This window comes from Bombina bombina, chromosome 3 (assembly GCF_027579735.1).
Source record: "Bombina bombina isolate aBomBom1 chromosome 3, aBomBom1.pri, whole genome shotgun sequence".
Classification (NCBI taxonomy): domain Eukaryota; kingdom Metazoa; phylum Chordata; class Amphibia; order Anura; family Bombinatoridae; genus Bombina; species Bombina bombina.
In genome coordinates, this window is record NC_069501.1 from 557,466,143 (window position 1) to 557,489,034 (window position 22,892).

The 22,892-nt window shown below is 37.3% G+C and overlaps 1 protein-coding gene across 1 annotated transcript; it reads left to right on the forward strand.

Moving 5' to 3' along the window:
- Positions 1-848: 848 nt before the first annotated feature.
- On the forward strand, positions 849-22,370 carry MATN1 (matrilin 1). The gene is made up of 8 exons (XM_053705370.1): positions 849-1,005; positions 14,087-14,433; positions 15,856-16,078; positions 16,279-16,404; positions 16,575-16,979; positions 17,944-18,096; positions 18,299-18,379; positions 22,037-22,370. The coding sequence occupies exons 1-8, from the start codon at positions 849-851 to the stop codon at positions 22,087-22,089; spliced, it is 1,545 nt and encodes a 514-aa protein (XP_053561345.1). The 3' UTR covers positions 22,090-22,370.
- Positions 22,371-22,892: the final 522 nt, after the last annotated feature.

Consider the following 22,892-nt stretch of genomic DNA (forward strand, 5'->3'; position numbering starts at 1 on the left):
TATCAAGAGAAGAAGCAGTTTTGAAAATAGAAGTTAATTTAAAAATGTCTTAATATAACATGCTCTATCTGATTCTTGCAAGTTTAATTTTGACTTTCCTATCTCTTTATATATATATATATACAACCCCAATTCCTAAAAAGTTGGGACAGTATGGAAAATGCACACAAAAAAAAGAGTAATTTGAAAGTTCAATTCACCCTGTACTATATTAAAAACACATTAACTCATTATTTGATGTTTTACTTTGGGAATTTAATGTACAGTATTTTTGAAAATATACACTCATTTCAAATCTGAAGACTGCAACACGCTCCAAAAAAATTAGGACAGGGGCATTAATAGCGATGTGACAAGTTGAAATAAGAAGGCGATGTGAAACAGGTGACGCAATCGTGTAATCATGGTATATAAGGAGCCTCCAAAAAAGGCCTAGACCTTCAAGAGCAAGAGTGGGTCGAGGCTCGCCAATCTGTCAACAGATGTGTTAGCAAATAATCCAAGAGAACAACATTCACCAAAGACAAATTGGTAGGATTTGGGGCGTTTCACCTTCTAGAGTGGACAATATTAATTAAAAGATTCAAGCAATCCAGTCAAATCTAGGTGCGTAAAGTCAAGGCCGAAAACCACCTCTGAATGTGCGTGATCTCCGATCCCTCAGATGTCAATGTCTAAAAAACCGTCTCTAATGGATATCCTGACATGGGCTCGGTAATACTTTGGTAAACCTTTGTCAGTCAACACCATTTGCTGCTACATCCACAGATACAAGTTAAGGCTTTACTATGCAAAGCAGAAGCTATACATCAGCACTGTCCAGAAGCGCCGCCAAGTTCTCATCTGAAATGGACAGTAGCACAGTGGACTTGTGTTTTGTAGTCCGACAAGTCAACATTTCAAATACGTTTTGTAAAAAACAGCCGTCGTGTTCTCCAGACCAAAGAGGAAAAGGACCTTCCAAGCTGTTATCTGCGTCAGGTCAAAAAGTCAGCATCTGTCATGGTATGGGGGTGCTTTATTGGCACCAAAATTACAGCATGTGACGTTTCGTGGATATCAACCCTTCATCAGACAAAGTAAAAGTGTACAAAACAAATAATTTAACAGGTGCTAAATCCCACCCTTCATCAGAGAAGAACCGTCTCACATTTCTATATTATATCACAACAGAGTAGATCTATGACATCATAGAATTAAACTAAACAACATATTAATTGTGCAGTATATGTGCATGTGTGAAGATCAATAAATATATATATATATATATATATATATATATATATATATGTGTGAACTAGTAAGAGAGTCTGCATTAAAAACTACAATTACTTATATGGATAGATAGAAATACAAACATAGATCGAATCATCAAAACATAAAATCTGAGTTCTGCAACAATCCTATGATATTAAAAAATTTATATCATACTGCATCAAATGTTAATCTTAAGGGTAATATAGTATATACTGTGTCTCCAAGGTGTACTTATGTAACATCACATCTGTTACAATTCGTAATAAACCTTACTTACTTTCAGACCCCATCAAACGCTAGCCTTCAGAGGACCGCGAGTCTGTGTGTTCGCCAATCAGGCTTGCGTGTGTCATAATAGGCGGGGCTATGTTATAAATCACAAGTATATGTAACAAACATACTTAACACTTTGGGGCTGATTTATCATGGCCCGTATGGCTCGCCGGAAACAGGAGTTAAAAAGCAGCGGTTTTAAGAGCGCTGCTCCTTAACTCGTCTGCCGCCTCTGAGGCAGCGGACATCAATCCACCCGATCGCATATGATCCGGTTGATTGACACCCCTTGCTAGCGGCGGATTGGCCGCAATCTGCATGGGGCGGCATTGCACAAGCAGTTCACCAGAACTGCTTGTGCAATGATAAATGCCAACAGCGTATGCTAATGGTATTTATCGATGTCTGACGGACATGATTTCTACAGCGGATCATATCCGCCAGACTCATGATAAATTGGCCCCTATGTCTATATGTCTATGGGAATACATAACCAACTGTCCATCAGTATTACATGGTTAAAGCATACTTCAATATCCAATCTAATATAGTTAGATGTACAGCAAGGCTGGTTGATCTATTACCCAGTGGCCACATCCAGCACCACAGAGAAGAATGCATTAATAATTTCACATCAAAAAGCAATAATATTCTTCTTATTTACTTAAATTGCATTTTCCAATTTGTTTCTATAATCTAATTTGTTTCATTCTCTTTGTATCCTTTGTTAAAAAGTGCACTTAGGTATGCTCAGAAGCTGTTGATTGGTGGCTGTACATATATGCCTCTTGCTATTGGCTTTAAGCTAGCTCCCAGTAATGAATTATTATTCCTTTAACAAAGGATATCAAGAGAATGAAGCTAATTAGATAACAGAAGTAATCGGAAAGTGGTTTAAAATTGCATGATCTATCTGGATTATGAGAGAAAAAAAATGGGTTTCATGTCCTTTTAAGCATGTGTATTTGTACAAAATACGAAATGTTATAAATCTGACTAATATATGCAGTTCAATTTGATTTTGCTTTGAAAAAAAATGTGATTATAATTTAAATTATTTTGAGATGCGAGAATAATGTAATGTGGCACAAAGCCAATCGTGATATTAGTGACTGGTTCTCCAAAAAAAATATTTTGAGCAGCCCTGAAATAATAGAAGTGGATATATGCAGCAATTTACAGGGAGGTGATAGTGACACATAAAATACATAGGGAGCTGGTATATAGAGAAATATGGTGAGATTTGGGGGAATTTATATTGAAACATTTGATAGAGTTGCATAGATCAGTAGGCTGTGTTATATGGAGGTGTTACATGCAGTGATAGGCTAATGTGGAGTTCATACATTAAATGAAAAGGTAATATGGATAGGTGAGTTAACCAAAAGGAGAGGTTGTACAGAGATACAGAAGGATGCAATATTAGGAGTCTGGAAGTATTGTAACGAGATTTTATAAAAAAAGACAGCAGTTATACTAAATAAGGAAAAATAAAACGTTAATGATAAAATTACATAAATGTGATTATTTTCAGATAAAAACAAATGAAAAACAGAACACAGTTAATAAATAAAAACACACCTTTGTCTTGATAGAATGTTTAGTAAAACTTTTTATAAATTTATCCCCTTTTAGTGCCATGGTAAATAGATAAAATCTTTATGTTTCTAATATTGAACATTGTACTGTTTTTATACCCTTTGGCTGAAAGCTGCGGTGTAGAGTGGTATGGAGATCCTGTTTGTGCACTGCCTGAAATTAGTGCTTGAGCTGAACAGAGACTTCTATGTCCTCCCACTAAATACAGAACTCCTTTATAACACAAGCTCTGAAAAGGTCTCATTTAAGGCCTCACTACCTGATTAACTCCTGGCAGGTTGCACCCATGCCTAAAGTTAACATCCAGTGCATTCCTGTCCCCATCCCTCTAAATCTAGCAGTTATAAAGGATGCACTATTTTTTGTCCTAGAGGTTTTTGCTTCTATATAATATGTTCAGTGTTACAACCAAAATGCCTGTGTATTGTGTGTATTGTTATAGAAAGTCATGACCCATGTTATCAAAGACAGATATCCTCCTGATTTGTCAGGGAGTATCTGTCCCACCAGGTAAAAGAGTTAACACTAATGTTTTGACAGCCAGACTTATAAATTTGACACCTATGCCTTCCTTACCCCTCCCTTTCCTCCCTGTACCACACAGCCACCCTACCCACTCCCCACGCCTCCATTCATTCGTCACTTGATTGGGAGGCACCCCTTAGGGGGTATAGGTAAGATATCTCCAACACACACTGCCCACTCCACTATCCTCTCATTGCCTTCTGATCCTATCAGGAACATCATGAAGACCTCTCTATTCCTCCTCTCCACCCTTCTCCTCTGCTACAATCATATCATTTTGGGGGCTATCCCAGCACAGCAAAGGGGTGAGTATTTTCTGTTTTGGAACCTCACAATTTAGCATCAGCCTTACCTAGCATAGCTTTTTACCCAGAATTCCACTGTGCCCCCGTTATAGTTTATATTATGCCATGTGGCAACTTAGCAGGTTCATCTGCTAATGCTACATTTTATAACAAGATAACGTATTCCAGGTTGGTTTATTAACTATAATAAAGACTTTTCAAAAGTATATTTTGTGAATTTTAGCTTAGATATTGGTAAAGTACCTTAATGACTTTAAAACCAGTAAGAGTTTAATCTTAAAAAGACATATCAATGCCTAGTTAAAAGAGGGTATTTTAAAATGTATTACAGTATTTTGTTTGTAGGGAAAAAAAATATATTCCTATAATGAGTAAACAAGGCATTTCACTTTTGATGAGGCTTGTTCTTCTTCACCAATAGATGTGCAGAATATTTTCTGTCAGTCAGTGAGCAATAAAAAAACAGTGTGCAACATTCATTTCCTTTTAGTTTCAACCAAAGTTTAAACTTGACACTTTTCATGCAAACTTTGGATTAATTGTGTTACCACAGGATTTATACAGAATGTTGTGGATTTGAGACATAAAAATATCATATTTAATTTATGTAGCTTCTATTAGGCGTTTCCTCTCAGAAAGTATTGCTTGGTAATAATATACATACATTTCTATACATGTAAAGTTATTTCAAGTGTATTTATTATTTGAATAGATCTATATCTAACGTATAAAGTTTCATTTGCACCAGTACATTTTTAGTAATATGACAAATATTGGCTTCATAATCTTTAATTTGATGAAAATGCCAATATCTCATGCAACATTTGCCTTGCGTGAAATAAGCAAGTTATTTTTAAAGTGACATAAAGTAATATTTGAGTTGGGTATTTTGTACAAATTTACAATTAGTTTGAAGAATACTTGTGTATGCAAATTTGCTTCAGTTTTTACCGGCAGAATGATAGCTGTTAACATGCATGTGATCTGTAGCCATTACATCAGTATGCAGCATTCGTGTGCATTTAAACAAATGCTCAAAAATGCATTTTACAGCCATATCTGCAAAGGGTTATGTGGGCATTAAACATAATGGACCAGATTACAAGTGGAGCAGTATTTACCGTTTCTGCTAGGGCACTAATTGCGCTAGAAGTAATCTTTTTGCGTGCGTTGGGTTGCGCTGGTATTATGAGTTGAAAGTAAAAATTTATTGCGTTTGTGCTAACCCAACTCACGCAAATAGGTTATTTGCAATTAAACTGTCATGCAAAAAATAACCTCTTCCCCCATAGAAGTCTACGTAGAAAAAAAAATAGAAAAAAACCCTGAAACCTGACTCGGACACAAACCCAAATATTTTACATTCACATAGCAGAATATGTACTATTTATTCATAAATACAAATATTTAAAAATACATAGAACATATTCTGCTATGTGCAGAACATTGGGACGTGAAATATTTACAGTAAATACACAGTATAAAACTTTATTAAATATGAATATTGCATAAATATGCTTTTTCATATTTTCATCTACTTAACTGCAAAGTGCTCTAATGCAATTCTATATATGTGTATATATGTCTTCATATGTATTTATGTGTTTATATGTGTATATATCTGTAAATACATATATACACATATAAATATATAAATACATATGTACAAATATACACACACATATATATACACATATTAATATATAAATACATATATACACATATATATACACACATATATATACCTACATATACATCTTTAGACATGTTTAATGTTTGTATCTCAATGTAAAAGCCCTTTGCAGCTTTTTTTGCCTAACAATGGAGATCTCATATCTTTGAACCCTTATAACTTTTGTGTACAATATTTTTTGGAAATCATTTTTATTAGATGGTGTTATGAGTGTAAGTGTACTTTGTAATGTATTTTTGATGTGCTTTGTGACACTTTTTAATTTCGCAAAACAGTTAACCAGAGCGCTGAGATCGAGGTAATGATTCTAGCGTAAATCGCGATTGCCCTCATGCAATCGCAATTGCGTTTAACTTGTAATATAAGTGCAATTTAACCTGCGCACAAACTATCGCGAAAACCTTTGTGCAAACATTTGTGCGCCACTTGTAATCTAGCCCAAACAGGGTTTACTTTGAATGGGAACAAATGGAAAATCAAAGATGCAGCATAAGAATAATATAATAACTGTGATTTTGAATTAGCAGTTTTACTTGAAACAAAATATAGAAAAAAAAGACATAATTTATTGTCAGGTGTACATCTAATGCAGCAGATAAAAAGGCAGGGTGTTGCCAAGCCCTCATTTTAATAAACAGCTGATTGTGTTTGTCTCTTAAGGTTCAATCAAACCATTAGGTACCCTGAAATCTCATGACTTAAAAGGGAGGTCTCATAGATAAGATGGACATCAGTTACTTGTTAGGTGACAGGTTTAGATGAGTCTTAGAAACAAGGTAATCACAGAGGTAAAAAGTGTATTTATAAAACCATGTTGGTTATGCAAAACGAGGGAATCGGTAATAAAGGGTTTAAACAATAAAAATTCTGGAGTAGATTCTCTCTTTAATAAGAGATGATAATGCCACAAGTGTAGGATATAATTGGTGGACAAGTTTGTTTGTAGCACATACAATTTTAATTTTAAAAAAGTGAATTTTAAAGGATTTTCAGTGTCCAAATACCACTGTGACCACAATGTGGTCACAGCAGTATCTCAAATGCAGGAATGTCACAGAAGACAACATCAGTACAAGCCAACTCCCAATAACCCTTTGAATGCCGAGCACGTACATAATGCAGTGCTTCTTAATGTGGTACAGCCCACTTAGGAATGCAAAGGGCTTGACTTTAAGTTTCCCTAACACTAAACCCTAGTCATAGCCCTAAAAACCATCATTAACCCTTCCTCTAAGCTCTATTACAGCGCCCTAACTCTAGTTCTTTCCTGTAGATCTATTTGCCTTAATACAAGATGTCAGAGTTTCTAATATTCCATAAAAACCAGCCTGTATATATCTACATATTTCTCATATTTTATATCCTAGACCCCTCCCCTTTGCTCTCAACAGTTCCACCTGTACTTAATTGAATGCAAGCTCACCTATCCTCTAGATAACCTAGTGCAGAGATGGTGATTAGTATTATAATAATGATAATAATAGTCAGCGATGGCTTTAATAAAGGGCAAACTCACGTGTGGTGAAGTTTAAGTAGCTATATGTGGCTAGTGATTTCGGCAATGGACCAGCCAAGCTCTGAGTGATAATATTCATTCTGGGTTTACACAGATCTCAGTGTGCTGCACTTTCACAAGAATAATTGAGCCTCCTTCTTCTTGATTCATTATGAAAAGATGTACACGAATGCGCATATCTAATAGACAGCTACCTACTTTGCCTAATGGAAAATCTTAGGTATTCAGAATATAAGATCTATCATTAGCTACCTATGACATTTGTAGATTTGGCCTGAGGATTACTCACTAAACACAAAAGAGTTGTTGTTTGCAACAGCTTGAATGGGTAGTTCTGTGTGTGCTATTTTATTAAAGAGGCACTGTACTATACTGTATTATACTGTACTATACCATTTGTTTCCCCTTAATGTGTACCAAATGACTTGGTATATCTACTACAAAGTATTAAATATATTGGAAATTGTTATTTCATGTTTATTTTTGTATTTTAAATAGCTGGTTTTGCTCATCAAAACTATCACCTGTTGTTTTTAAGAATATGTCCATAAAAATAGGTTGAGCCTGCAGGTAAAGCAGATCTGTTAATATTATCTATGTCTTAATTCTAATTATTGCTGGACACAACCATCTATTTTAGATACAAAATTGATCTTTCTCTCCTACCCCCACTGTGAGATTAATCAGTGTTATTGTCTCCTGTTTACATAGCTTTTTGATTGTGTAGATGGTGGTGTCTATGAGCAAAAATACCCTATTCAAATATCATAATAAAGGCAAAGGAGTAGTTTGCAAGCAATTAAATACACTCCAGCAGAAAAAACGGACCAATGGGAACACATTAAAGAGGATAACATTTTACAATGTACCTTTAATGTTTAAAAAAAAAAATTATTGTGGCATTACTTAGGGTGAAAACATCAAACACCCATCTCTAGTTTAAAGCCTCTTTAAGTGTTAGACTTTTATTGTTCACACAATTCTTGGGTGCATAGAGTGACCATGTGACGACAGACTACATCAGATAGATAGAATGGAAGCATTTAGGTTTACCTTGGTATTGCAGATTATAGGGGCTGGTTCAGACAGTCCTGAGGTATATATTGTAACTATAGGCTTGGTGATCAGAAACTAATAGCATGGAGGGAAATTGCTCTACATTTATTTATTTTTTGTAATATAGGTGTCTCTCTTTCACACCCAGAACCCTGCAAGATAAAACAGCTCTCAAGCTACAATTTGCCTTTCTAAAATGATTTGAGGGAGCTAACAGTACTGATGATATGTCTTAGATAATCTCTCCAGAACAGAGAGCTTAAGATCACTGGACTCTACATAAATCTATATAAAGACAAATATTTTTGTATCTGAAATAGTTGGTTGTGCCCTGTCATAATTAGCATTTCTATACCTATATATGTTTAAAAATAGATATCATTAGCAGGTCTACTTTACCTGCAGGCTCTGCTGCTTTTATAGGCATGTCCTTAAGAACAACAGGTGATGATTTTAATGAGCCAAATCAGCTGTTTAAAATACAATATATATTTAATATTCTGCAGTAGGTATAGCAAGTCATTTTTAAACAAATTAAGAGGGGGGGGGTTATAGTACAGTGTACCTTTAATTTTCTCATTTTTCAGCAGCCATATATATGCAAGTCAATCTCTAATGTCCTTTGTAGTGTTCATGTAAGAAGAAAGGTAAATGCAGGGAAGGGGGGAATGCATTAGCAGAAAATGAACCCCCCCTACACACACACCAGTCACCACTGTTAATAGGTAGCTCTGTGGAAATCTATAACCACCACAGGCAATCAGTGTTGTATCTCCTGGTACACTGCCAACTACTTTAGGGGTATCTAGTTTGGTTTCCGGAATAAAGGAGTAGAGACAAACTTTTCTGGGGTATTTAGTGTGACCTTTGACAGAATATTTTAGGGACAGGTTCAGTCAATCCTGGAGAATATTAAGTGATCTGAGTGCAGCTTATACTGACAATTTCAGACATCCTGTATAACCATATAACTGATATCTCTAGTAACAATTAAGCCCTCAGGAATATTAAGTGACCTCCTAAATGCAGATGATAGGGACAGGCTTAGATAGTAATATGGAAGAATATAGGAACATGAAAATCAAAATTAAACTTTCACAATTCAGTGTGGAATTTTAATAAAACTATCCAATTGATTTACATGTTCACATTTACTTTGTTCATTTGGTATCCTTTGTTGAAGATCATCTAGATATGCTCAGGAATGTGCACGTGTCTTTAGCACTATATCGGAGCAGGGTCGGCAACAGTGTAGAACGTTGACTCTAGTAACAGATTCTTATCCTATTTGGAGTATATGGTGCTCTCTTAACTACATATTAATGTGGCACACTCGCCCTGTACTGTGGTATATAGGATAAACTGCAGATTATTGTGACTCAGACAGTTCTTAGGTGTTTAGGGTGAATTTTATGCTACATATAATAGGGGCAAGCTTAGAATGTTCTGACATTTACATAGGGACCTGGGGGTCGATCCGATATAAATCGTCGCCCGCAAAAGCCGGCGACGCCAATATTTACGCTGATTTGGTATCCTATATACGGCGTAACCTAGAAGTTACGCGCGTATATTTCTGCCGTCGCCCGTAGTTTTTTGGGCCATAGGCAGGTATACCAAACCAGCGCAGTTTGGTATCCAATATGCAGCGTAAGGACTTACGTGGCGAAAATGGAGAAAACTTACTCCATTTTCACCTCGCCACAAAAAGCAGCCGTAAGAAGCCTTACGCTGACTATTGGAGCCCCGTAACTCCCTAAACTAACTAGAAAATAAACCTAACACCTAACGCATGCGCAATGTCTATCTCCCTGTCAACCGCGATCTGCTAAATAAAATCTAACACCTAACGCATGCGCAATGTCTATCTACCTGTCAACCGCGATCCCCCCCCCCCCGAAATCCCTAATAAAGTTATTAACCCCTAAACCGCCGCTCCCGGACCCCGCCGCAACCTAATAAAGTTATTAACCCCTAAACCGCCGCTCCCGTACCCCGCCGCCAGCTATATTATATCTATAACCCCCTAAAGTGAGCCCCTAACACCGCCGCCATCTATATTAAAATTATTAACCCCTAATGTAAGCCCCTTACACCGCCGCCATCTCTATTAAAATGATTAACCCCTAATTTAATCTACCTACCCCGCCGCCAGCTATATTATCTATATTAACCCTAAGTATATTATAGTTAATATAGTTATTACATTATATATATTAACTATATTAACCCTAATTATATTAGGGTTAATATAGTTAATATAGTTACTATAGTATTTATATTAACTATATTAACTCTATCTAACCCTAACACCCCTAACTAAATTTATATTAAATTAATCTAATTCATTTATAAACTAAAATATTCCTATTTAAATCTAAATACTTACCTATAAAATAAACCCTAAGATAGCTACAATATAATTAATAATTACACTGTAGCTATGTTAGGGTTAATATTTATTTTACAGGTAAATTGTTAATTATTTTAACTAGGTATAATAGATATTAAATAGTTATTAACTATTTAATATCTACCTAGTTAAAATAATTACCCAATTACCTGTAAAATAAATCCTAACCTAAGTTATAAATACACCTACACTATCAATAAATTTAATAAACTACAAACATCTATCTAAAAATACAATTAAATTAACTAAACTAAATTACAAAAAAAAAAAAAACACTAAATTACAAAAAATAAAAAAAAGATTACAAGATTTTTAAGCTAATTACACCTATTCTAAGCCCCCTATTAAAATAATAAACCCCCAAAATAAAAAAAATTCCCTGCCCTATTCTAAATTAAACAAATTTCAAAGCTCTTTACCTTACCAGCCCTTAAAAGGGCCTTTTGTGGGGCATGCCCCAAAGAATTCAGCTCTTTTGCATACAACAAATACAATCCCCCCCCCCATTACAACCCACCACCCACATACCCCTATTCTAAAACCACCCAAACCCCCCTTAAAAAAGCCTAACACTACCCCCTGAAGATCTCCCTACCTTGTCTTCACCACACCGGGCCGAACTCCTGATCCAATCCGGGCGATGTCTTCCTCCAAGCGGCAAAGAAGAATTCTTCCTCCGGCGACGTCTTCCTCCAAGCGGCAGCAAAGTCTTCATTCTTCCGGCGGCATCTTCAATCTTCTTTCTTCGCTCCACCGCCGCGGAGCATCCATCCCGGCCGACTGCTGTACTACGAATGAGGTACCTTTAAATGACGTCATCCAAGATGGCGTCCGCCGAATTCCGATTGGCTGATAGGATTCTATCAGCCAATCGGAATTAAGTTAGAAAAATCTGATTGGCTGATTGAATCAGCCAATCAGATTCAAGTTCAATCCGATTGGCTGATCCAATCAGCCAATCAGATTGAGCTCGCATTCTATTGGCTGTTCCGATCAGCCAATAGAATGCGAGCTCAATCTGATTGGCTGTTCGGATCAGCCAATCGGATTGAACTTGAATCTGATTGGCTGATTCAATCAGCCAATCAGATTTTTCTAACTTAATTCCGATTGGCTGATAGAATCCTATCAGCCAATCGGAATTCGGCGGACGCCATCTTGGATGACGTCATTTAAAGGTACCTCATTCGTAGTACAGCAGTCGGCCGGGATGGATGCTCCGCGGCGGCGGAGCGAAGAAAGAAGATTGAAGATGCCGCCGGAAGAATGAAGACTTTGCTGCCGCTTGGAGGAAGACGTCGCCGGAGGAAGAATTCTTCTTTGCCGCTTGGAGGAAGACATCGCCCGGATCGGATCAGGAGTTCGGCCCGGTGTGGTGAAGACAAGGTAGGGAGATCTTCAGGGGGGTAGTGTTAGGCTTTTTTAAGGGGGGTTTGGGTGGTTTTAGAATAGGGGTATGTGGGTGGTGGGTTGTAATGGGGGGGGGGATTGTATTTGTTGTATGCAAAAGAGCTGAATTCTTTGGGGCATGCCCCACAAAAGGCCCTTTTAAGGGCTGGTAAGGTAAAGAGCTTTGAAATTTGTTTAATTTAGAATAGGGCAGGGAATTTTTTTTATTTTGGGGGTTTATTATTTTATTAGGGGGCTTAGAATAGGTGTAATTAGCTTAAAAATCTTGTAATCTTTTTTTTTATTTTTTGTAATTTAGTGTTTGTTTTTTTTTGTAATTTAGTTTAGTTAATTTAATTGTATTTTTAGATAGATGTTTGTAGTTTATTAAATTTATTGATAGTGTAGGTGTATTTATAACTTAGGTTAGGATTTATTTTACAGGTAATTGGGTAATTATTTTAACTAGGTAGATATTAAATAGTTAATAACTATTTAATATCTATTATACCTAGTTAAAATAATTAACAATTTACCTGTAAAATAAATATTAACCCTAACATAGCTACAGTGTAATTATTAATTATATTGTAGCTATCTTAGGGTTTATTTTATAGGTAAGTATTTAGATTTAAATAGGAATATTTTAGTTTATAAATGAATTAGATTAATTTAATATAAATTTAGTTAGGGGTGTTAGGGCTAGATAGAGTTAATATAGTTAATATAAATACTATAGTAACTATATTAACTATATTAACCCTAATATAATTAGGGTTAATATAGTTAATATATATAATGTAATAACTATATTAACTATAATATACTTAGGGTTAATATAGATAATATAGCTGGCGGCGGGGTAGGTAGATTAAATTAGGGGTTAATCATTTTAATAGAGATGGCGGCGGTGTAAGGGGCTTACATTAGGGGTTAATAATTTTAATATAGATGGCGGCGGTGTTAGGGGCTCACTTTAGGGGGTTATAGATATAATATAGCTGGCGGCGGGGTACGGGAGCGGCGGTTTAGGGGTTAATAACTTTATTAGGTTGCGGCGGGGTACGGGAGCGGCGGTTTAGGGGTTAATAGCTTTTTTATTGTTAGGCTAGTGAGGGGGGATAGCGGATAGAGGGTTAGACGTGTCGGGCTATGTTAGGGAGGCGTGTTAGACAGTGCGGGCTATGTTAGGGAGGCGTGTTAGACAGTGCGGGTGTTTTAGACTTTAGTCAGGTTTTATAGGCGCCGGCAGTTTCTAACGTGCCGCAAGTCACTGGCGACGCCAGAAATTTGTACTTGCGCAGATTTCTGGACATCGCTGGTTTGTCAGACTTACGGCACGTTAGCATCTGACGGCGACTTATATGGGATAGCTCGAGTTGCGAGCTGAAACTGCGGGCGACGCCGGTTCCCTCGCTTGCGCCGCAAACTGCAATCTATATCGGATCGCGCCCCTTATAACTGCAGTCTGAAGCAACAGGTTCTCTGTAAGTTAGAAGAGAAGTTACAGGCAATGTTTTCAAACTTTCAGACAGATTTCAAATACTTAGGAATACCATATAATTGCAGAGTATAGTTGTAGTGTCAAAAAAGCCTTGGGTATGTATAATGACTTCTTTACTACAGGCATTAGGGACAGGCTCAGACTGATTTGCATTGATATATAGCCTGTTCTCCTGACTACAGATAATTGCAAAAGGGGTATCTGTCTTGTGTTTTCATAGGGTACAGCTAATAAATGACTGCAGTAGCGGACCTACTCAACAGAGGGCCCTGGTGCAAGATTTTTGTTGGGGCCCCCCAAATGCAACTCATCAGAAAGCAATGTATTAATATACATTCTGCTCTGTATAATGATTTTGAGGATAGATAGAACATTTTGCACACCTATCTATAGACTGGCTATTATGGGCCCCCTCCAACTCTTGGGCCCTGGTGTGACTGCACCTGCTGCACCAATGGTAGTTCCACCCCTGAATGAGTGCACGTGTTTAATTTAACATCTCTGTTTTATACATTTTCTTATTGACTCTTTTTTTTTTATGTCTCTGCCATACAAGGACCCAATTGTAGGACGCGTCCCACTGATGTTGTGTTCATCATAGACAGCTCACGTAGTGTACGGCCATCTGAATTTGAGCAGGCTAAAGTCTTCCTGTCCCAAGTCATCGAGTCTCTGGATGTTGGGGTCAATGCCACTCATGTTGGCATTATTAACTATGCCAGCTCAGTCAAGAATGAGTTCTCCCTCAAAACTCATAAAACCAAGGCTGCACTACTTCAGGCAGTAAAAAAAATCCAGCCTCTGTCCACTGGAACAATGACTGGCCTCGCCATACAATATGCCATTAACCATGCGTTTACAGAGGCTGAAGGGGCCAGAGTAAAATCTCCAGATATCAGCAAGGTGAGATATAAATATTAATTCAATTATTGATCTTGTAATACAAACATAAAACAAAGTGGTTTAACAATATTTTAGTCCTAAAATAGACTGATACATTTTAACTGCACATTATACAATTTCTCACAAGAAAGGAACAAGACTCTAAAGAATCCTAAAATTCTAAAATGTTAAAGCTTTTTAATAATCTTTTAGCTCTTAAAGGGACACTGAACCCAATTGTTTTTCTTTTGTGATTCAGATTTGAAAAGCAAGAATGTAAGTTTAGATGCCAGCCCATTTTTGGTGAACAACCTGGGTTGTTCTTGCTGATTGGTGGATAAATTCAACAACCAATAAACAAGTGCTATCCAGTGTTCTTAGCCAAAAAAAACTGCTCTGATGCCTTCTTTTTCAAATAAAGATAGCAAGAGAACAAAGAAAAATTGATAATAGGAGTAAATTAGAAAGTTGCTTAAAATTGCATGCTCTATCCGAATCACAAAAGAAAAATTTTGGGTTTAGTGTCCCTTTAAATATGTCTCTGTGTGAATTATTGGCAGCAGTGTGCTAAGTTGTATGTCTGCCACATCTAAGACATTTAGCTAAGGAATGCAGCTATGATAAAGGTAGAACAGAGACTTGCCAAATATATAAACTGAAAGGATTTCCAAAGGATTTTGAAGTGGCCCATCTTGGGTATTGGGTATGTATCAAGGGAAACTTTTAACACGTAAAGCATTGTCAGGTACCAAGTGACACAGAGAAGCAACAAAATGTCACATGCTAAGTTTTCCTGTATCAAAAGAACCAGTCACAGTATGATGTTATAAAGGAGAGTTATAAGTATGCGCTCCTGTGCAACAAAGCTCACCTCTTGTGGGAAGAATTACGTTGTCGTAATTCAGCATTGCACAAGAGCGCTATCTTGTGCTCTTGTGCAACACCGCCCCCTGCATGAGCACATCCAATCACTCGTGGGCAGAAGCTGTCAATCTCCCCGGTTGGACGGGACCGGGGAGATTAAAATTCTCCACCTAAGAGGTGGAGAAGTGACAAGGAAGCAGCGGTCTTATGACCACTGCTTGATAAATCGTGACTGCAGGCTCTCTCGTTAGAACCTGCAGTCTCAGAGAGGCAAAGGGCTTGATAAACTGAGCCCAAAATAATATAGAGAAACAGGATGAGTTATAGAGAGAGGTTATACTAATAAACCAAATGATTCATAAAAGGAGACAATTTGGAGAAACAATCTGAGCTATAGTTAGGGGATTCAAGAAAGTTTTATGAAGAGATGAAAGAAGTTATAGAGTGATATGGGGGAGAACTATAGTGAAATATTATTATACATGGAGGGATAGGAAAACCTAAGGAGATATTACTGAGCAAGGATAATGACAGAAATTTCCATATTAATCTTTTCATATATTGTTCTTTTTTCTCCAGGTTGCTATTGTGGTGACTGATGGTCGCCCACAGGATGGTGTGAAAGACATTTCTGCCAGAGCACGAGAAAGTGGATTGGAGATATATGCCATAGGAGTGGGACGTGTTGACCTAAACACCCTGCGTCAAATTGCCAGTGAACCCTTAGATGAACATGTGGATTATGTGGAAAGCTACAGTTTGATTGAGAAGCTCAGCAAAAAATTCCAGGAGGCCTTTTGTGGTGAGACACATTTACTGCATGTGCAAATAATCCATTGGTGAAACTTTCTCATAATGTGTGCATGTTTACTATGCAGTTCCATTGTTAGTAGTGTTGCAGTGTAGTGTATGTGTAGTATACTCATGATACATATATCATACAAAGGGAAATTATTCACTATAACTTACATTATTAAACCCTTTCCTCCTGATTTTTCTCAGCAATTACTGATCTCTGCTCTACTGGAGACCATGACTGCCAACAGATCTGTGTCAGCGCACCAGGATCCTACTCCTGTGCCTGCAGAGAGGGCTTCACCCTCAATGAGGATGGGAAGACCTGCAATGGTAAGAAGGGGGAGAAGAGCATCAGGTTGGAAAAACAAATATACTTGTAGAGTGGGTAGGACTCTAAGCTAAATGCCAATTTGCGGGACTAAAAAGTCAGCATGCTAGTTCTTCTGTTCATCATAACCAATAATAGTGCTTTTTGTTTTTCATTTATTTTCTTATCCTAGCATGTGGAGCTTCTGCCATTGACCTGGTGTTCCTGATTGATGGGTCCAAGAGTGTACGCCCAGAAAACTTTGAGCTAGTTAAGCAGTTTGTCAACCAAATTGTTGAGTCTGTAGATGTGGGAGAGAAAAGGGCCCATGTAGGTCTGGTACAATACTCCAGCTCTGTCAGGCAAGAGTTCCCACTTGGCAGATACAATTCCAAGAAGGATATTAAGTCAGCTGTGAAAAAGATTTCCTACATGGAAAAAGGCACCATGACTGGGCAGGCCATCCAGTACCTCATTGACAACAGTTTTGCAATTTCTAACGGAGGCAGACCAGGGGTGTCCAAGGTCGGCATTGTCTTCACAGATGGTCGATCCCAGGATTATATAAATGAAGCTGCCATCAAGGCCAAGGAATTAGGCGAGTCTGTTTAATGATTTGATCTTGGTATCTTATACTTTGACTACTTTAATATTAAAGGGATAGGAAAGTCAAAATTAAACTTGCATGATTCAGATAGAGCATGTAATTTTAAGACACTTTTAAATTCACTTCTATTTTCAAATGTGCTTGGTTCTCTTAGTATCTCATATCCTACACTAGTGGGAGTTAGCTGCTGATTGGTGCCTACACACATTTGTCTCTTGTCTAGTGGCTAACTAGATGTATTCAGCTAGCTGCTAATGTCCCTTCAGCAAAGGATAACAAGAGAATGAAGCAAATTTGATAATAGAAGTGAGTTGAAAAGTTGAATAAAATTGTATGTTCTATCTGAATCATGGAAGACAATTTTGGGGTTTCCTGTCCTTTTAAATATTTTCTTATAATGGGTAACAAATTATAATTATTCAATTATAGACAATATCATTTAAAATATGATATATAAGTTAAACCACTACTGTTATGTGGGATGACTCAGTCTGGTTCTTGCCAAAATAAAAAAAGTTTGTAATGTCATAAAAATGGCCCTTTGATTAGTACACAGAGACATACGTTAGCAAGGTTACATGTTGTCACAGTTTAATAGCGTAAGAAATGAGAAAAAAACCCTCTGCTCCTAAAATCACAAAACTTTATTGTAAGATCCTTTAAAATATGGATAGCAATCCAAAGCAAAAACAAAAGTGGAGAGAATAGCGCAGCACACAGGCTTACGCGTTTCGGCAATCAGCCGTAGTCTTAGCCTGTCACAGTTTAATGTCATAGTTAAAATAAAATATTGTCTACAGTTTGTGTGTTGATGTTTTAGAAACAGTTTTTTTAGGCTAAATCTGTCCATTCAATTCCATATATTTATGTATACATTTATTTAGTTCAGAGCTTCTCAAGCGCTTTTAAACTCAACAATTGATTTGCTAATGTTGTTTCTCCTTCTGTTAAACAGGGTATAAGATGTATGCAGTGGGTGTGGGTAATGCTGTTGAGGATGAACTCAGGATGATTGCTTCAGAGCCAGTGGCTGAACATTCATTCTACACAGCTGACTTCAAGGCCATAAAGGAGATAGGCAAAAAGCTACAAGTGAAGATTTGTGTTGGTAAGTACCAGGTCATGGGGGATAGGATAGCAAAGAATATTGGTTTGAAAAGTCTGTTGTATTCACAAAAGTAAAGTGAAGGGATAGTTTTTTTTTAAACTAAAGCACATTTCCTATGTCACTGTTAACTTTCTCATGTCACCATGACCTACAATTTCATGAACCACAGCTAACTTGGGTTTTATTCTGCTTTATCCTTCAGAGGAAAACCCATGTGAATGTGAAGCCATTGTAAAGTTCCAGACCAAGGTTGAAGAGCTCATCCAGTCGCTAACAAAGAAAAATATCCTTTACATATAGAAAAATGGTATAATATAACTCAGTGAAACACATATAGGTTTGTAAAATACTAAGCAAACAGAACAGGTCAGGTATCAAATGCAAAGAAAAGAAAAAGCAGTTACTTTTAACCTCAGTTTTTTATCTCTGAGATCCAAACAATGTAAGTGGTATATATATTTTGTTGAAGTGGCTTTGCCAATACCATCAAACATGGTTATATTGATATTACTCTTATATAAATATATATTTAAAGTTGCTTATGATTTTCCTTGAAGAAAAATATTGTTTGAACATGTAGACTTGTCCTTAAATGAGGTTACAAGTTGGATAAACTGTGGAAGAATCCATACTGATTACTATTTATTGATAAAGTCCATTATATATTGCAGCAATATTTATGAGTATTTAAAAGTATCAAACAGATACACTTGTAGAAGATTCTACTCAAGAGATCTAAAAGACGATGGGGGATATTTATCAAGCCGTCCACCGCAAATACGCTGGAATTCTGCAGCGTAATTGTGGTGAGCTTGATCCGACCTAGTTATCAAAGCCTACAGACCAGCAAATGTCGAAATCTGTGACGTAACATACGATCTGCCAGTCTTAAACTTACCTGTAGAATTAAAAGAAACTAATAGCCCTATCAAAATAAAAAAGCCCCCCAAAATAAAAAAAAAACTTAGCCTACAATAAACTACCAATGTCCCTTAAAAGGGCCTTTTGCGGGGCATTGCCCCAAAGAAATGAGCTCTTTCACCTGTAAAAAAAAAATACAAACACCCCCCAACAATAAAACCCACCACCCAACCAACTAACCCCCCAAATAAAAAGCCTATCTAAAATAACTTAAGCTCCCCATAGCCCTGAAAAGGGCATTTGTATGGGCATTGCCCTTAAAAGGGCATTTAGATCTTTTACCTGCCCAGACCCTACTCTAAAAATAAAACTCACCCAAAGAAACCTTAAATAAACCTAACACTAACCCCAGACGATCCACTTACAGTTATTGAAGTTCCGCTTGAAGGATACATCCAGCCGGCAAGAAATCTTCATCCGGCAGCCTCTTCCATCTTCATCCATCTGGCAAAGTCTTCATCCTTTCAGCTCAATCCTATTGGCTGAAAGGTTCCAATCAGCCAATAGGATGAGAGCTCAATCCTATTAGCTGTTCCAATCAGCCAATAGGATGAGAGCTCAATCCTATTGGCTGTTCCAATCAGCCAATAGGATTGAGCTCTCATCCTATTGGCTGATTGAAACAGCCAATAGAATTTTAGCAGCTCTAATCCTATTGGCTGATTGGAACCTTTCAGCCAATAGGAATGCAAGGGATGCCATCTTGGATGATGTCACTTGCATTCAAGTTCCAGTTTATGGCGGCGACCGTATTGAAGAGAAGCTCCGCGCCGGACGTCTTCAGGATGGAACCGCTCTGCGTCAGATGGATGAAGATAGAAGAGGCCGCATGGATGAAGGCTTCGCCGGATGGATGAAGATGGAAGAGGCCGCCCGGATGAAGACTTCTTGCCGGCTGGATGGATTCTTCAAGTGGAACTTCAATAACTGTAAGTGTATCGTCAGGGGTTAGTGTTAGGTTTATTTAAGGGTTTTTTGGGTGAGTTTTATTTTTAGAGTAGGGTCTGGGCAGGTAAAAGAGCTAAATGCCCTTTTAATGGCAATGCCCATACAAATACCCTTTTCAGGGCAATGGGGAGCTTAGATTATTTTAGATAGGCTTTTTATTTGGGGGGTTGGTTGGTTGAGTGGTGGGTTTTATTGTTGGGGGGTGTTTGTATTTTTTTTTACAGGTGAAAGAGCTGATTTTTGGGGGGCAATGCCCCGCAAAAGACCCTTTTAAGGGCCATTGGTAGTTTATTGTAGGCTAGGGGGGTTTTATTTTGGGGGGGCTTTTTTATTTTGATAGGGCTATTAGATTAGGTGTAATTTGTTTTTATTTTTGATACTGTGGGTTTTTTTCCGTAATTTAGTGTTTTTTTATTTTTGTAACTTAGTCATTTTTAATAGACGATTTAAATAATTTGAGTAGGGTTATGGTTTTTTAATATGTAATATAGTTAATTTAATTGCTAGTTTAATGTAATTGTAGTATAATAGTTAGGGTAGGTTAATTAATAGTTTAGAATTCGTTTCTTTTAATTCTACAGGTAAGTTTAAATTTATTTTAAGATAGGGATGTTGTAATTTTAATATAAAGTTAGCGGGTTGTTAGGTTTAGGGGTTAATAGCTTAATTTAGTTTATTGCGATGTGGGGGGCTGGCAGTTTAGGGGTAATAGGTTTAGATAATGGTAGTGATGTGGGAGGCCAGAGGTTTAGGGGTTAATACGTTTATTTAGTGGCGGTGGGGTCCGGGAGCGGCGGGATAGGGGTTAATAAATTTTCTTTAGGTTGCGGCGGTGTCGGCGAGAGGCGGGATAGGGGTTAATAACTATATTTAGGTTGTGGATTGGTCCGTGAGCGGCGGGATAGGGGTTAATAAATTTTATTTAGGTTGCGGCGGTGTCGGCGAGAGGCGGGATAGGGGTTAATAACTTTATTAAAGTTACGGCGGGATAGGGGTTAAACATTTTAGTATAGTGGCAGTGTTTAGTGACAGGGTATAAATAAAGTTGGTAAAAAGCCGAATAGCAGCGAGATCAATGACTGTTATTTAACAACAGTCCGATGCTCATCGCCCCGTTCTTGGTGCGCGGCTTTCTGCCGGCTTTTTTTATAAATATGGAGATCGTATTCAGGTCCGCGGCCTCGATGTAAGGCGAAGTTAGGAGAGTGTAATGGTACCGGCGAATGCAGCACAGCTGAGGCTTTGCTAAATATCCCTCGATGACTTATAAGAATGAATAGTTTAATCGTTATCCTAAAATTGATTGAAACTAGAAAGATGGTGGCGATGATAAGTGCAACCGGAGAGATTTGTAAGAAAATGAATGGGTTTTTTTTGCAGCATTTAAAGCTATTGAGGGTACATGAGAGATATGATGGTCTGGCTCATGACAAAGTGGAGGTGAATTAGCAATAGCTCTTCAGCAGGGTGGACTCATGGGAAGAGTGGAAGAGGTGGTTTGGCTAATCAGCAAACTGGAGGTGATGTTCATGGGCACAACAAGGAGGATAATTTGGCTCATGGACAAAGTAGAGGCAGGGGCGGAACTACCATTGGTGCAGCAGGTGCAGTGGCACCAGGGCCCAAGAGCTGGAGAGGCCCATAATATGCCTATACATTGGCATATGCAGAATGTGTACAATCCTAATGCAGGGAAGTCTTTTATTAAGGCAGGTTGTAGGTCCATCTATCTATCCTCAAAATCATTGTATTAAGCAGAATCTATTTTTACTTTTGCTTTTTATTTAGTTACCTTTGGGGGCCCCAAAAAATCTTGCACCAGGGCCCTCTGCTGAGTAGGTCCGATACTGAGTAGAGGGGGGGGTTTGACTCTTGGGATGGTCTTCCACTGGAGGTGAGTAATAGTTTTCAGCAATTCTTGTTGAATGCATAAGGATATACAGCAGAATACATGTAAACATTAGACAGGACATTGTGCAGACTAGAAAGCCCTGCTAGCTTTTAGTTAATTCTAATAGAAATATGGGTTTAATATCTAGCTTGATATTGTTTTCTTTAATTATTTCCTTACTTGAAGCAGTGTCTAAGAGAATCACAGCCTTGGAGAACAAAATCACTGTGTGAGCCCCTCTCCCCTTGTACTCCAGTCCTTCGTCTCCCTCACGGAGTCCATCTACTCTTCATTACCCTGGTTGCTAGGCCTCTGTCTCATGGCCCAAGGACCCTTACATCCCTCTCACAACAACACAGGGACAATGTGAGCCACGATTGGATGCCAGCTTTTTAGCTCTTTCATCAAAGAGAGGGGACATACTACATTCTGTGAAATATACTGAACAAACAATTACCATGTACTGAGGGGAAAATGTAATACTTTATATAAAGTAAACACATATAAATCTATATATTTTCATTACACATTGACATTTTCACGTATATGAACATTTTGTGGGAGTGTTTATTATGTATAAATATATATTTAATACAAATTGTAGATGTCAAAATATATATGCATATACATATGCACACATTCACACACAATGTATATATATATATATATATATATATATATATATATATATATATATAGTATATATATATATATATATATATATATATATATATAGTAGGCAAATAGATAAGTGCACTCACACAAAGTCAAATTCCAGGGTGCTATGAAGATGTAGATAATAATGCAGCAGAACAAAGCACTCACTGTTCTTATCAAGTGTCCAAACTTAACAGTTTATTCCATAGTGACGTTTCGGGGTGTTAACCCCTTTGGTCTGATAAAGGGGTGATCACCCCAAAACGTCACTATGGAATAAACTGTTAAGTTTGGACACTTGATAAGACCAGTGAGTGCTTTGTTCTACTTTATTATACATATATATATATATATATATATATATATATATATATATATA